General features: G+C 38.9%; 1 protein-coding gene across 1 annotated transcript in view; it reads left to right on the forward strand.

Moving 5' to 3' along the window:
• The window catches only part of MYPN (myopalladin), an 89,359-nt gene that overhangs the window by 32,285 nt on the left and 41,505 nt on the right, over positions 1–15,569 (forward strand). Inside the window, exons 3-6 of the mRNA XM_019624261.1 lie at positions 2,347–2,522; positions 5,249–5,300; positions 8,742–8,856; positions 10,471–10,542. Of these exons, the coding sequence (XP_019479806.1) occupies positions 2,347–2,522; positions 5,249–5,300; positions 8,742–8,856; positions 10,471–10,542 (415 nt within the window). The remainder of the gene's footprint in view (positions 1–2,346; positions 2,523–5,248; positions 5,301–8,741; positions 8,857–10,470; positions 10,543–15,569) is intronic.

The following is a 15,569-nucleotide window of genomic DNA, read 5'->3' on the forward strand; positions in this document are numbered from 1 at the left end:
GTCCAGAAGCCAGCGACTGATCTGCCTCGCCCGGGAAGAGCGCAATGATGGTGCCAACTTGGGCCAGTGAAGCAACGTCATCCACAACTAGACTGAAGAACAAAGGACAGCAACATGTCTGTTCCCCTTTCCCCAATTCCCCAGCGCTGTTCCCATCCTCCAATTCCCCAATTTAAAAAAAAATCTTAAAAAAAACCCCACAAAGATTTAAAAAATAATAAAAAATAAAAATAAAAATCTTTTTTAGGAAAATGATGATGGGAGATTAAAGTACTGAGTGGTTAGATCTGAAATTACAATAAAGACTAGCAATTGCCAGGACTTCTTAATATTTGACATTGAATAGTGGTAACACCTCCCTATTTAACTACTTTTTATTATGATGGTTAATTAATAATTATTATTTCAAAACAATGAAAACAATATAAAAAGGGGTGCACTGAGACATCTCACTCCTATCATGTCGTCATTCATTTTGTTTTCACTTAACCCCCAATAGGTAGCCACTTTTGATTTTCATTTCATTCTTTTAGGTTTTCTTTATGCAAAAGAAAACAACATCACTATATCTTATTTCTTACTGCCTGTGTTAATTTCCTAGGGCCACTATAACAAAGTACAATAAGTTGGTTGGCTTAAGCAACAGAAATGCAATGTCTCGCAGTTCTGAAGGCTAGACGTCTGAAATCAAAATGTCACCAGGGCAATGCTCCCTCTGAGACCCTGGACAAACTCCTTCCTTGCTTCTTCTAGCTTCTGGTGGTGGCTGTCAATCCTTGGCATACCTTGGCTTGCAGCTGCATCACCAATCTCTGCCTCTGTCATCACATGTCATTTTTCCTGTGTGTGTCTCTCATCACATGGTGTTTTCCTCTTCTTAAGGAACCCCATTCGTATTGGATTAGGGTCCAACCTAATAACTTCATCATAACTTGATTATATCTGCAAAGACCTTATTTCCAAATAAGGTCATACTCCCAAGTACTGGGGGTTAGGCCATCAATATATCTTTGCGGGGAGGTAATTCAACCCATAACAACGCACATTCTTGTACAAAAGCTAACACACTATATACACTATGCTGCACCTTACTTTAAAATTTGAACTATACACCTTGGGATTCTTTCCATATCGATACATAGTGATCTTTCTCATTCTCTTTTTAGAGCTGCATAGTGTTTCATTACGGGGCTGTACCATAGTTTGTTTCATCAGTCCCTTAGTGATTGGGTTGTTCTAATCTTTTGCTATTTAAATAAGTAACCTATACATTTGTCATTTTGTATGTATGCAAGTGCATCTGTGTGATAGATTCCCACAAGTGGGATTGTTGGGTCAAAGGATAAATGCATCTGTAATTTTGGCAGATGTTGCCTTATTCCTTTCATAGGTGCTGTACCATTTTACATTCCTACTAGTAGTGTACGAGAGTAGTCAAACTTTTACACCTTTGCCCATTTGTTATATGAGAATTGGTATTTCCCTGTAGTTTTATTGTCTTTTTCTCTTACAATATACCTCCGCATTTTAAACATAATTTATGTGTTACTCTGTGTAATCTTTTGGCCAAAAGATCGATGTTATACCAAAAACTTCTAACTCCAAGTATATAGAATTACCATAACTTATAGAGATATTTTTAACTTAGGTGATTTGCCAGTGTTGGGTCATTCCTGAGAGAATATGACCTCTCCTACTTACTCTGATGACTCAAGTAACTAACAAAATAATTTTCCTCGAGCTAGGTCAGATGCAATTTCATAGTAGAGAATGCATGTACTCGACTTCATGGATCTTTACTAGCCCTTAGATTTCTCTCCAAATAAGTTAAAGTAGTACTTACTTGATGCATACTGTAGAAAGCTGAAAGTCTTTTTAGAAGAAGCCAAATTCCACTCAAAGAACTTTCTCTGAATGGTTGGCTGTATTTGCCTTCTCATCCATCTTTTCTCAGTTGTATCGTTCTTTTTTTGTGTTTGTTTTTTTTAAGCTGAGCCATCCTGCCACCTGTTGGCAGCTCAGCGGCTGCTCAGCTTGGGCCAGGCATCAAACCACTGTTGCTCAGAGCTCAAACTCTTGAGCGAGCTCTTAACCAACTGAGCCACTTGGCCGGCCCTCAGTTGTATCGTTCTTAATAGAAACTACTTTCTAATTTCCTGAATAAAGTGTCACTGTGATTTGCATAATGCCAGCTCTTCTCATTGTTACAATCAAATTAGACCATAATAGTGCATTGTTTAATTTTCTGACTCCAGGTTTGTCAGTTTTCTTCTCAGGGAACATCTGGATTCACCTACGTTATTAATTCTCACATTTCATTCATGTCCCATATTCCCTTCCTTGCAGGTGGTACTGTGAAGGCAAGGAGCTTGAAAATTCCCCAGACATCCATATTGTTCAGGCGGGGAATCTGCACTCGCTGACCATTGCTGAAGCCTTTGAAGAGGACACAGGACGCTATTCCTGCTTTGCTTCTAACATCTATGGGACAGATTCAACTTCTGCTGAGATTTATATAGAAGGTAAATACTTATGGAGAATGGCATTTACTAGTAAGACATATATTATAATAAATAAATATTCCCTGAGGCCTACTCTACCAAATACTCTTCTAGGCAGTGAAGATAAAGGCAGTGAATCAAATAGACAAAAATCACTAAGTAAGTTCATGGGCAGATGGAATTCACATTACAATGGAGAGAAAAATAAATGAAATTAATTAATTAATTAAAATACGATAGGCATATGAAATGGTTCTGATCACCAATTGTAATTTGTGTGTGTTGGGGGTGGAGGGTTTCCCATCCCAACAAGCAATTCTTAGTGAAACCAGTTGGATATCCTACAATTTAACTCAATTCTTACACCATTTACCTGGAGATAGTGTCAAATCCAATAACGTAAGGGCTCAGTCCTACAAGATTATTCCCATCCCACTTCAGATGACAAATACAAGTAGTAGGTCCCCAGGTTACCCACAATTTCTGCCTGACTTGGCTACAAATCAGAGGTTCCCACTACCCCGTCCTTAGATTTAATTAATTTGCTAGAGTGGCTCACAATGCAGTGAAACATTTACTTACGTTTATCAGTTTATTAAAGGATATGATAAAGGATACAGATGAACAACTAGATGAAGAGATACATTCGGAGAGGTCTTGTGGGGTCCTGAGAACAGCAGCTCTGTCCCTGTGGAGCTGGGGTGTGTCATCTTCCCAATGTGGGTGTGTTCACCAACATGGAAGCTCTCCAACCCTTACACTGTTGGGATTTTAAGTTCCTCACATAGGCATGATCAATTATTAACTCCATTTCTTGTCCCTTTTCCCTCTCTGGAAAATAGAGACTGGGGCTGAAAATTCCAAGCTTCTAATCATGACTCGGTCTTTCCGGTAACCAATCCGCATCCATGAACCACAGAGGAGCCCACCCAGAGTTGCCTCATTAGAATAAAAGATGCTTCTAGTTTTCTTATCACTTAGGAATTTGCAAAAGTTTTAGAAGCCCTGTGTCACTGATGGGGTCAAACATAAATTAGAACAAGAGATACTCCTAAGTGCTCATAACCTAGGAAATTATAAGGGTTTTAGGGGCTCTGTGCTTGGAACTAAGGGCAGAGACCAGTATATATTTTTTCCTCTTATCTCACAGTATATGTAAACACTATGGAAGAAATAGAAAGCAAGAAGAAGGGATAGGAAGTGTGTGTGTGTGTGTGTGTGTGTGTGTGTGTGTGTGTGTGTGCGCGCGCGTGCGTAAGCATGCACGCATGCACAGGCTGCTATTCTTGTTCGGGTGATCAGGGAAGACCTCACTAAGTGACATAAGTGAAGACCTGGAGGAAATAAAGGGTTGAGCCACAAGGATCTTTAAGGAAAAGGCACTCTAGGCAGAGAAATCAGCAAGTGCAGTGGCCCTGAGATGAGAGTATGCCTGTAAGATACAGAGATGAGCCAATGTGGCCAGGGTGGAGTGAACAAGGAAGAAAGGATCAGATGAGGCCAGAAGTTCAAGATGGGCTCAAGGTGGGAAGAAGCAAGTGAGCAGATCAGGTAGACCCTTGTAGGTCACTACAAGGTCCGCATGGATCATTACAAGAACTTTGGCTTTTACTCTGAGGAAGACAGGAAGCTATGGAGGATTCTGAGCAGAGATGCGACATGATCTGACTTAGCTTTTAACAGGACTGCTCTGGCTCCTGGATGAGAATGTTACCGCAGGGATTCAAGGGTAGAAGAAGGGAGATCATTAGGGAGGCTTGGAAAGGCATTTTCATCAGCACCAAATTTATAATATATGACTAATTTTAGGGAATAAATAAATTTATGTTCTTTATATAGCTATGATAAGTTTTTGTTTCTATTTATCTCATGCCCTGGTTTTTTTCTGGGAACCATTCTTCAGCACTTTTATCAACAATAATATCTTACGTATGCCTTGGTTTCAGCATGTGAGTATTGTATTATTATGGTATAAATGCCCATTTACCAACTAGATTGTAAGTCTGATACTGTCTCATTCTTCTTTACGTCTCCAACATAGTACCAAGTACATAGTGGGTATTTGATGAACATTTATTGAATACATGCATGAATAATAATAATAATGAATAATGTATGACTAGAAATGTGTTGTATGTTCCCATTCTCAAATTTTTGGAATATAATAAATACCTCCAAATTTAGCTCTGTTTTATCTTCCTGGAATTTACTGCCTTGAGAAGTAAATCCGGATCAAAGCCCTGCTAACTGTGCTGAGATTGGATCGCTGATTTTTAAAATTTGTGGCAACAGAGCTTCAAACGCCCCCACTCCTAAGATAAAGCGTGGCTTGTTAATATTAGGACTGGACGGAAGAGCATCCACCTACACTTACAATGTTTGGAATCCAGTGTAATCCCTTCTTTTATTTAATCTGTGTAGGCCAAGAGCAAGAGGATTTATGGACACCCCAGAATGTCTGCAAAGACAGCTCTGTTAGTCCAAGGGCATCAGCAGGTGTTTTACATACAAGAACACTTGAAATTTGGGCCAGTTAATTTGAACTCTATTACTAACTAGCCATGTGACCTTGGCCATGTCCTTCAACTACTTAGGGTCTATTTCCTCACCTGTAAAAGTGGGTGGTAGTGTAGGGAATCACTGAGTTCATTTCTAGGTCTTAAATTGTATCGGTTTTCAAATGCTTAGGAACCAGCTTCAGAAATTGTGGTCTTAAAATTTTCATGTCTTGTTTTTATTTTTTCCAGGGGTTTCTTCTTCGGATTCAGAAGGGGATCCTCACAAGGAAGAGATGAATAGGTAATTTTAATTTTCTATCTGATAGCCTTAGCATCCCCAGATTCTGAGAAATCTGCTCATTGTTTAGTAGAGCTTGAAGAGGGTGGCTCCAGGGTGTGACCTCAAAAAAAAAAAAAGTTTTGGTAGTTGGAGAAAGCTCTACTTCCTTTGCTTAGTTAAGTCTTGCCTAGCAGATTAATTTTATTATTCCCAATATTTAAAAAATGAGGTATCGCTTATGAAATATCATCATACTTATATCTACAGGGTAAAAACACAACCCAGTGTTACCCAAAAAATCATGTTTTCTGACTAAATAACAGTGCTCACAAGAACACAAAACCTGGTGGTCCTAAATTACATATACTAGTATATGAGTGATCTGGACAAGTCATAATTATTTTGCTAAACAATTGTACTAAGCAGTGAACAAAATTATACCCAGCTATTCATTACTTTCCACAGTCATTGACTAAGCACTTACTCCACACCAGATACTTCACTAGATGCTGTGGGTACTAAGAAAAATCAGATGCTTCCTGCCTTCCCAGGCTCACAGTGCAGTAGAGGGAAATACATAGCAAATATAGCAAGAGAAGTACAACAAGCCTATTGACAGTAAGACTAATAAAGTGTAACAGACTGTGACATAATAATGTGTAGGGTGTAAAGGACTTGGCACAAAAGACTCTTTGTCAGTTGGGGAGGAAAAGAGATAAGGAAAGGCATTACAGAGTTGGTGACCTTGAGCTGAATCTTAAAAGAACAGTAGGTGGACACCCCCAAACAAGAGAGGAAAGGGTATTTCAGGCAGAGGAGCCTGTGGACAGAAATCATGGAAACTGGAAACAGACACAATAGCCATTCCTTGAGACTACCTGAAACAAGCAGCGATATTTGGAAAACTGGTTAAAGAATTGTTAACTGTGTTTGTGTATTGTGTCCTCCCCTACAGAGGGTAATTACTCCTTAAGGGCAGAAATCATGTTTTATTTTTCAAAATCCTTTGTGTGCGCTTACTTTGGAATGATAATTTGCTTTTAGCTTTTGTGCAGATATGAAAATTCATAACCAGAGTAAGTGATTTCTCCCTTTAACTCTCTTCCTTATCATTCTCATGGCTTCTCTTCAGTTCCTCCTCCTTTCCTGCCTCGTTATGCCAGTCACCTCCTTACAGGTGCTCCAGACTTTTCTTCTCTTTTACAGTGTCCAAATACAACCAGTTATTCTCTAAAAGATCATTCTATCATTTTTCTGACTTAAAAAATTTATTATCTTTATTGAAATTTGTTATTTTTATTAAAATACAAATCAAACACAAATGAACAACAACATTTAAAACAACTCTTGACGTGGTGTACAAAGCCTTATTCAGTAAAGTATCTACCAGGCTTCCCGGGCCCCTCTTCCACTCCCCGCCTCAGGCCCTCTGCACCACTGCCATCTCACTCAAACAACAGCTTTGTTCAAGCTATTCACTTTGCTAGGAATGCCCTATCTCCTTCTCTGCCTGGCATACTCCTATTTATTCTTCAAAAACCCACTCAAATCCTATAATAAACTGCCCCCTCCATTGCACACTTATCACTCTTCCTCAAGACTCTCATAACACAGGCTACAAGCCTAATGGGTTTAAATTTTAATATACACACTTAAATAAGCAAGAACTACCTCATTTGTCTGTTTTCTTTAAATCTACTTATAGTAGTTAGGATTGAGCTTCAGTTGTGTGTCATAGAGACCCAAAATAACAATGACTTAAATAAGACAGATATTTATTTCTCATTTATTGGGTTGTCGGAAAAGTCATGACATATTTTTGCAACGAAAAACATAGAAAAAATATGTCATGACTTTTCTGACAACCCAATACATAAAAACATGAATTTGACCAGCAAGACGGCTCCACATTTCACTAGGTTCCAGTCTGCTTCTAGTTTTCTGCTTCATCTCATTCTAAGGTGTGGCCTCATCTCCTCAGTCTAAAACTGGAAGAAGTAAAGGGCATGCCCTGCCCCACTTTTACGGTCATCTCTCTCTCTTTTTTTTTTTTTTAACAGTAGACATTTTATTTATTTTTTTTTATTTATTTAATTTTTTTTTTTTTAGCTGAGCCATCCTGATACCTGTTGGCAGCTCAGCGGCTGCTCAGCTCGGGCTGGACTTGAACCGCTGTTGCTCAGAGCTCAAACTCTTGAGTGAGCTCTTAACCAACTGAGCCACTTGGCCGGCCCTACGGTCATCTCTCTTAGATCACATACATCACTATCCCTCATATCTCATGACCAGAAAGTCATGTGACCACATCTATCTTCAATGAAGGTTGGGAAATGCAGTCTTTATTTGGAGTAGCCATATAAAGAAATCAGGGATTCTATTATTGTAGAAGAAGAAAATGGATATTTCAGGGCCACTATAGCCTCTGTATATAGCCTCTTACTACATAAGTCTACTTCTGAGACCCTCATCTTGTCTGGCTGGGAAAAAATTCAATCAGTTAATATTGGGTGTCTTTTTTTCCCCTTCCACAATTATGCAAAGATCCCTGGAATATAGATATAGATACACATAGTGTTTGATATTAAACATTGCTCTAAGCATCATACATGAGTTACCTTATTTAACCTTCACAAAAATCTTATGAGCTAAAAATTACTATTTCTCCATTTTAGAGATGAGAAAGCTAAGGTAGACAGAAGTGACATCTAAACAAAAGGGAAGCCCATTCTGTCGTCGGTCATCATTCTCCACAGGTTATGAAGAAGAAGCCCATGTCCCAGACCTCAATGTCCCTTCAAGTCCAGTGCCTTGTTGCTTTCTGACATGCTTGGATACCCCGATATCTTTAGCAACTGGGGGACCCATGTAACCACAGGGGTTGTCATCCCGTCTTGACTCAGGTTCTCCCTCTTGTCAGATTCTCTCTCTTCTCCACAACAAAACTAAAATAATGTCCCCTACAGCCTTCTCAAGAATATATCCTGACTCTCTTGCCCTTCAAATAATTTATTTAACTTGTGTAAACTTGAATAACTCATTGACTCAGGCTATTTCTGCTTTCTGCCATGACAAAATCCCAGAAGCAAAGATTTACAAAGCCTGGCCTCTTACTTGAAATGAGAGGGGGAGGGAAAATACAGAGGGCAACAAAACAAATCTCAAAAATTATCTTATGCACATGCTCTCTCATAGCACTTGTCTTTAATCTCAGTTGTGAATATGCTAAAGTCCTCAGCTCTGCTAAAAGCAACTAACGCAAGGACAGGAATGCAGTCTTATCATCTTCCTGGTTACATTTAACAAAGTGTGTGGCACAAAGTTCTCAGTAAACATTTGTGGAATATTGTTGATTGAAGATTTTTATTACATCTAACTGTAAGCAGGGATGACATTACTAGCTTTGCTGAAAGAATTTTCACAATGATCGCTGTTTTATAAATCTATATTTTAATCACTTCTCAGAATCCAGAAGCTAAATGAGGTGTCATCCCCTCCCACTACTTCTGCAGCCGTTCCTTCAGCAGCACCCCAAGCCCAGCATGTGGTGGTCCAGCCGAGTGTGTTAACCATTGAGCAGGTACAAGAATCTGAGTGATGCCCATCAATAGATGATTGGATAAAGAAGATGTGGTACATATAATACATAGTGGAGTATTGCTCAGCAATAAAAAATAATGAAATCTGGCCATTTGTGACAACATGGATGGACCTAGAGGGTATTGTGCTAAGCAAAATAAATTGGACAGAGAAAGACAAATACCATATGATCTCACTTATATGTAGAATCTAAAGAACAAAATAAACAAATAAGCAAAACAGAAATAGACTCATAGAGTCAGGGAACAAACTGATGATGGCCAGAGGAGAAACAAGTTGGGGGAGTTGGGCGAAAATGTGAAGGGATTAAGAAGTACGAATTGGTAGTTGCAAAATAGTCATGGGGATGTAAAGTACAGCGTAGGGAATATAGTCAATAATATTGTCATAACTATGTATAGTGCCAGCTGGGACTAGACTAATCAGGGGGATCATTTCATAAATTACATAAATGTCTAATCACTATGCTACACACCTGAAACAGATATAAAATAATACTGAATGTCATGGTAATTAAAAAAGAAAAAAAAGAGTCAAATGCCATGGACTGTACAGGCAGGCACTGTGCCTAGGACCATCCTGGATGGCGTGGTCGTGTTCATCTCTGTGGGCACCTTCCTAATGATCTTGGGCAATACACTTCCGTGATCATGATCATCACTTTGTAAGTCGGTGGTTCCTGTTGCTTCGGGAACATATTCTCTAGCTTCATAGGCAAGTTTCATAGGGAATGAAACTCTTTACAAGTTAGTCTCTGAAGGTCCAGCTTTATGAAAGGCACTGATTACAGAACAATCAGCGGCCAGCTCTCACACTGGCCCAGGACACTCTAGGTCATGAAACTTGGTTTCATGGAGCTGCCAAGAATTCTACTTTCTAAGATAGAGCAACCATGAAATTATTTTTTAGGGAACATTAAAGGCTCTCATCTTTCAAGTTGATGATGATGATTACACAAATACATGCTTATTGTAAAAACATTAAAAAAAATACAGAAGTATATTAAGTAAAAACTTTAGTCAAGGTTCTACTCCTGTGTCCCCACTCCTCAGAGGCACCTTCTTTTAATAGATCCTAGCAGATAGGTCCAGGCATTTTTATGCATATATATGAATACATATATATGCATATATTTTAAAATCATACTAATTTAAACATTTGTAATGTGTTATTGATATATGCATTGCTCTAAAACCATTTTTTAAAATTTAAAGTTACTTATGTAACCCATTTAGTAATACAGAGGGGTCGCATTTTAGTTCTAACCCAGCAGTTTTCAAACTGTAATCTGCAGGTCCTCAGGAATTCTATGAAACCTCTTTAGGGGGGTTAGAGCTCATTACATAGCTGTATATGTGAGGGGGTGGGGACAGGTGGCATTTATTTACGGCCACCATGACCTAGAAAGAAATACAATCTATTTAGTATAAAATTTTGAGTCTGTGATTCATAGGCTTAGAAAATGTCACTCTTGGTTTTAGATTAATTTCACACACCAAATCCTGTAGATTTGTTATATCTATCTATCTATCTATCATTTATTTATCTTATAATCCTATTGACAATAAATCTATTATTGGTTCCCTTCTAACAGTGTCGGAGCCCTACCAATTATTTGCAAGGATTGGATGGAAAACCTATCATTGCAGCTCCTGTGTTTACAAAGGTAATCAAAATATTACTTCTTTCTGTCATGGCTTTAAACCCACCACCATATCCAAAGTTGTAGGATTCAAGATTTCGGTCTCTTGTAAGTATAATGTTGGGGGGAGGGGAGGGGAGGGAAAGGAGGGGGAGGGTTGGTAGTTGTTACCATGTCACTTGAAGTACCAAGTTTCTAATAACAGTTTGTGTAATGAGCTATGTCTTCCCCACTCACCACGTTGATGTCTATGGCCATCCTGTTGCTGTTAAACGTAGTACTCGTACCTCAGGGCCAGGTAATGTTGCTAGCCACTTAATATCTCAAAGTTTTCCTGGGACTTTCAAAAGAATTGGGTTGCACCAAAAGAATGTATTTTGTGCTCAAGGAGATGGAGTTAAATGTTGTTAGGAGGCTTAATGTAAAACTTCACTCTATGATAAAGAGTCCTGTTTTTCTATTCCATGGTATCAACTATTAAGGTGGCATTAATTCTAAGGGAAAATTCACTCAAGCACTTGTCGTTTACAAGTGAAAAAACCGAGGAAGGGCCAGAGAGATTAAGCAGTTTATCCAACCTCATAGAACTAGTTAGTGGTAGAATCAGGACTAGAAACAAGTTCTTCCCATTCTCAATCTATTGTTCTTTCCCTTATATAACATAGACTTTATTTATATGCTACCCAAGGCAAAAAATTAAAAGGCAAAAAAATTGAGTCACATTGGATTTTTTGGTATTATGAAGATCCCATGGATGGACTCTTTGCCTGGATTTGTAGTTTATTACTTGTATGAACACCAAATTTAGGCCCAAAGAGATTATATCCTCTCAAAAGTATGCTTTAATTAAGAGCAGTGGTTCTCAGTCAGGGTTAATTTTGCCTCCCAAGGGACATTTGGCAATGTCTGGGGACATTTTGGGCTGTTACAACTGGGAGCTTGTGTTGTTGGCATCTAGAGACCCTACTAAACATCCTGTAATGCATAGGATGACAGCCTCCCACAACAAAGAATTATCCAGCCCAAATTGTAAATATCCTGAGGCTGAGAGATCATGGTTTAGAGCAAAATGGTAACCATGGTGTCTTTTCCAATGAATACTGATCCTAACGAAATAGCTAAATTTACAACTTCAGATAAAACAGATAACATCAATTTTAGGGGAGTTCCACCATATCAGCTCTTCCAAGATGGTTTTCCAAAATCAACCAAAGTCTAGAAGTGAGATGTGTTTATCCACATCCATATCCATATCAGCTGGGTAAACTGATGCCTCTCAATTTTTCAGGTTCATTTCTTGTAACCTACTTTTGGAATTTCAGCACTTTGCCTTGTCGAAGACTTTAAGTAGGAAAGCAACATGCTGTGATTTGGCAAATACAAAACTGATGAAGAGTTAGTTATAAGTGGATAAGTGGATATGTGTGTGTGTGAGTGTGTGTGTGTGTGTGTGTGTGTGTGTGTGTGTTGAGAGAGAGAGAGAGAGAGAGAGAGAGAGAGATACAGCTGATAGAGCTACCTGTAATTGTCTCTTATTTCACTGTTAAAGTCACTCAGCCTTAAAACAGAGCTTAAGTGTCCCAGAAATCAGGACACCTAATTTGTCATGCCCATTTGTCACATCCTAGGGTCAGTGCTGACTTTTCAAAGGCAAATAACCCACAGAATAATTTATACCTAGTCCCAACTGAAGTCTCCTCCTCTCTTCTCATCCTCACCACCACCTGTTCTGCCTGACACCAGAGAGGTGTCCTTCTCTCCCTCCACTCACTTTCAAATCTTCCTAGATTCTCTGTCTTCCCTGCATTTGGATTACCTGGTGTATACCTCTGGTATAACATTTAGCATAATAATAAAACTGTTTACTTTTCTGTCTCTCCCAAGCACCTTGAAGGCTATCTCTAATATCTAGATAGAAGTCCATAATGGGAATAGATCCAAAGCCACTTTTCTTATTCCAAAAAGCCCAACAAGATTTTAACATTTATTCTTTACATTTAATTTTCATGGACTGGTTAGAGCAACAGGTTTAGCTGTTTTTGTATGTTGACTCTGATTACCTCTGTCTAATTATATGCTCTGATTGGCAGATAAATATATGCCTTTGATAAATAAAAGTGGGAAAATGAATTAATCATTAGTATATGTTGTTTGTTAGATAAATCTCCCAAAGCATTTTATCCATGTTGGGAAAATGGCCCTTAGTGCAGAGACCCAAACTCTGCTGAGGCTTCCTCAGCCCTCAGGATGTGTGCTTTTGCCTCCATAAATGGGATCAGAATTGTTCAGACAGGAGGCACTAGGATAGGCTGTGGCTCAGATTCCAGAGGGACTTAATCAGCAGTGGTGTCCTTGCGTTAATTTCCATCAGCAAGAGCAGGATTGAGGTCATAGTCACTGCTAGTGTCATTAGAAAATTTCTGAGTCACAGCCAGGGGTGATGGAAGTAATCACGTGGTATGAGCTGCAATCACTGATCATTTGCATATGTTTGTTCAGGTTATTCCTGGTCTATTTGCTTCTTTAGGGACTTCTGGCCTTCCACCCCCCATGACTCACTTTCTGTACTGCCCAACAAAGTGTTTGTTTGCAAATATAGTAATGGCAAGAAGCCAATTTTTAAAAAGCAATGATTAGACAGCAGAGTTTTATTTAACTCTTTGTGTCTCCTTTGGCGATAGGGAAGTACTGGTATTATCTTCTTTTTTAAGGAAAGTTCAAATGAAAAGGAGAGTTGCCCAGCAAAACAGTGGTAGAGTTTGACAGAAGACCAGGATTCCATTTGTTAGTTTACTGCCCTGCTCATAGGTGATACCTATGTTTTTTAATATTTTACAGAGATAGACTATCCTCTATCCTCTATACAGTATCAAAAACACTTCCACTCTGTTTATGGGGGTAAAAAACCAGCACTCACCCTTCTTGATTGTGAAGGGAAATAGATGATCAAATTAGAATCTTACTCCTATCTCTGCTCCCACTCTGACAGCAGCTGCTCTGGCGGGCTTTCAAGGCTGCAGCAGCCCTGGCTCCAGCTGCTTCAGCAGTAATTTGAAGAGTGCAAGGGGGCAGGGGAAGTGAGAATTTGAAGAAGAGTTCTTCATTATATAATATCAGAGGCAGGAAACACTGAAATAACTGGACCTGTGGCCGGATCCAGGTTTCTGAAGATTATATGAGCCCCTCTCCCCAACCCGACCATTCTAGAGATTTTTCTGACTCAGCTGTTGCACTGGGCACCTGTGACAATCAAGGAGGAAAAAGGTCTTCCATTAAACAATTCTTTATCAGTAAAAGCAGCTCTGATCCAACTTCGGCCTAAAACATTATACACATTCACTTGCAGCGCCTTCCAAGGTGCAAAAATACCCACTGGATTAAAAAAGGAATAAAATGGCAATGAACCTTGGGGCAGACATCTTTTAACCAATATCGGGGATGCCCTTTCCCAAGAATGCCCCTGCATTATATTTGTGGGTATAGATCTACTAAGCAGGAGCTGTATTCTTCCAACTCACATTTACAGCACTTGGCACAGTGCTTGGCACAAAGCAAGCATGTAGTAATATTTATTCTGTGGTGAATAACTTCCATGTCAGCTAAGAAGGGATGATTAGTTTTATCATTTTGTGGCTTCAGGGTGCCTCTAGGAGGAATAGAGAAAAAAATCCAATATCAAATGGCCATGGAAGACATGCTTCTTAAGGCTCGGTGTTGTCAAGTCACCCTACAAAGAATGTCTTCCCAAGTGATCAGTATGATGATGACACAGAAGACAGATTTGCACTTTGATACTGTTTACCTCAGGAAGTTGTAGACATTTGGTTATAGTGACTTTCGTCCAGATCCATTAATTCCTAGTTAACACTAACTTAATCTTTGCCAGCTGGGGAATGTTTCATTTGTCTTATTTGTCTTCAGTGAAATCTAGATGATAATGAACAAGTTTGTACACAGTGTACACATTATGCCATTAGTAACAGCCTGAGACCTACCACTGTGTTGAACATGGCACCATCTACACTATGTTCAAATAGTGTAACTGGTTTGGACCCTAATTTGCAATGATGTAAGCCAGTTCCTTCTCGTAAGACTTTTGTAGAAAAGCACAGTTTTCAGCAATAACAACTATCATCGTCCTTCAGGCTATGACTTTTTCTAAGTGGCTTGTAAGATGACCCTTGGCACCTCCTTTACTGAGTACTGATGATGTGTCACACTGAATGAGCTTCCGTCATATATCACTTAGTGGGCATATTGCATACACTGTAGTATCTCGGGTATCTTGGCTGAACTCTCATATAGAACACAGGTCTTGTCTGTCAATGCCAAGTGAATAATAACAATAATGTTGATCTCAATTGTGAGCAACATATTCTCTGAAGGAGGTTCTTTTGCAAGCAGGGCTTTGGTTTAACTTCTGCAGATTGAGAACTGGTTCATATATCTGAACAAACTGTGCCAGAACATATATTGGGTTGTTGGAAAAGTCATGACATATTTTTTCTATGTTTTTCATTGCAAAAATGCATCATGACTTTTCCAACAACCCACTAGCTTGATCTCATTCTGCTTACATCCATTTAAAAAATGTGCCACATTTTATTTATTAATCCCTTCTGCCATCACCATCTTTTTGTTTGTTTTTGTAAATTGTTTGACTCAAGAAGGAATAAAACTCCATTATATGTGTATATGTATTCCAGGGAGATGTCTGACTGCCATTAAAATATTCAATAAGCCCCAAAGCTGACATTTTAACACAGAATTTTCTCAGATGTCAGAGTGGAGGGTACATTCACCAGCTTGCAAGGAGCATGCAAAACTCATTGATGTTCCCTGCTTACTGAGAGCATTCCATTCTTGTAGCTAGATGTTGTTTTGGGTATACAAGGAACAAAAAGGTTTTTGATCACATAGTTTCTTTTTTTGTTTGTTTTAAAGATTTTTATTAGGGAATTGGGGAAAGGAGAACAGAAAAGTTGCTGTCCTTTTGTTCTTCAGTCTAGTTGTGGAGGATGTTGCTTCACTGGCCCAAGTTGGCACCATCA

The sequence above is a fragment of the Hipposideros armiger genome, unplaced genomic scaffold (assembly GCF_001890085.2).
Source record: "Hipposideros armiger isolate ML-2016 unplaced genomic scaffold, ASM189008v1 scaffold_15, whole genome shotgun sequence".
Classification (NCBI taxonomy): Eukaryota; Metazoa; Chordata; class Mammalia; order Chiroptera; family Hipposideridae; genus Hipposideros; species Hipposideros armiger.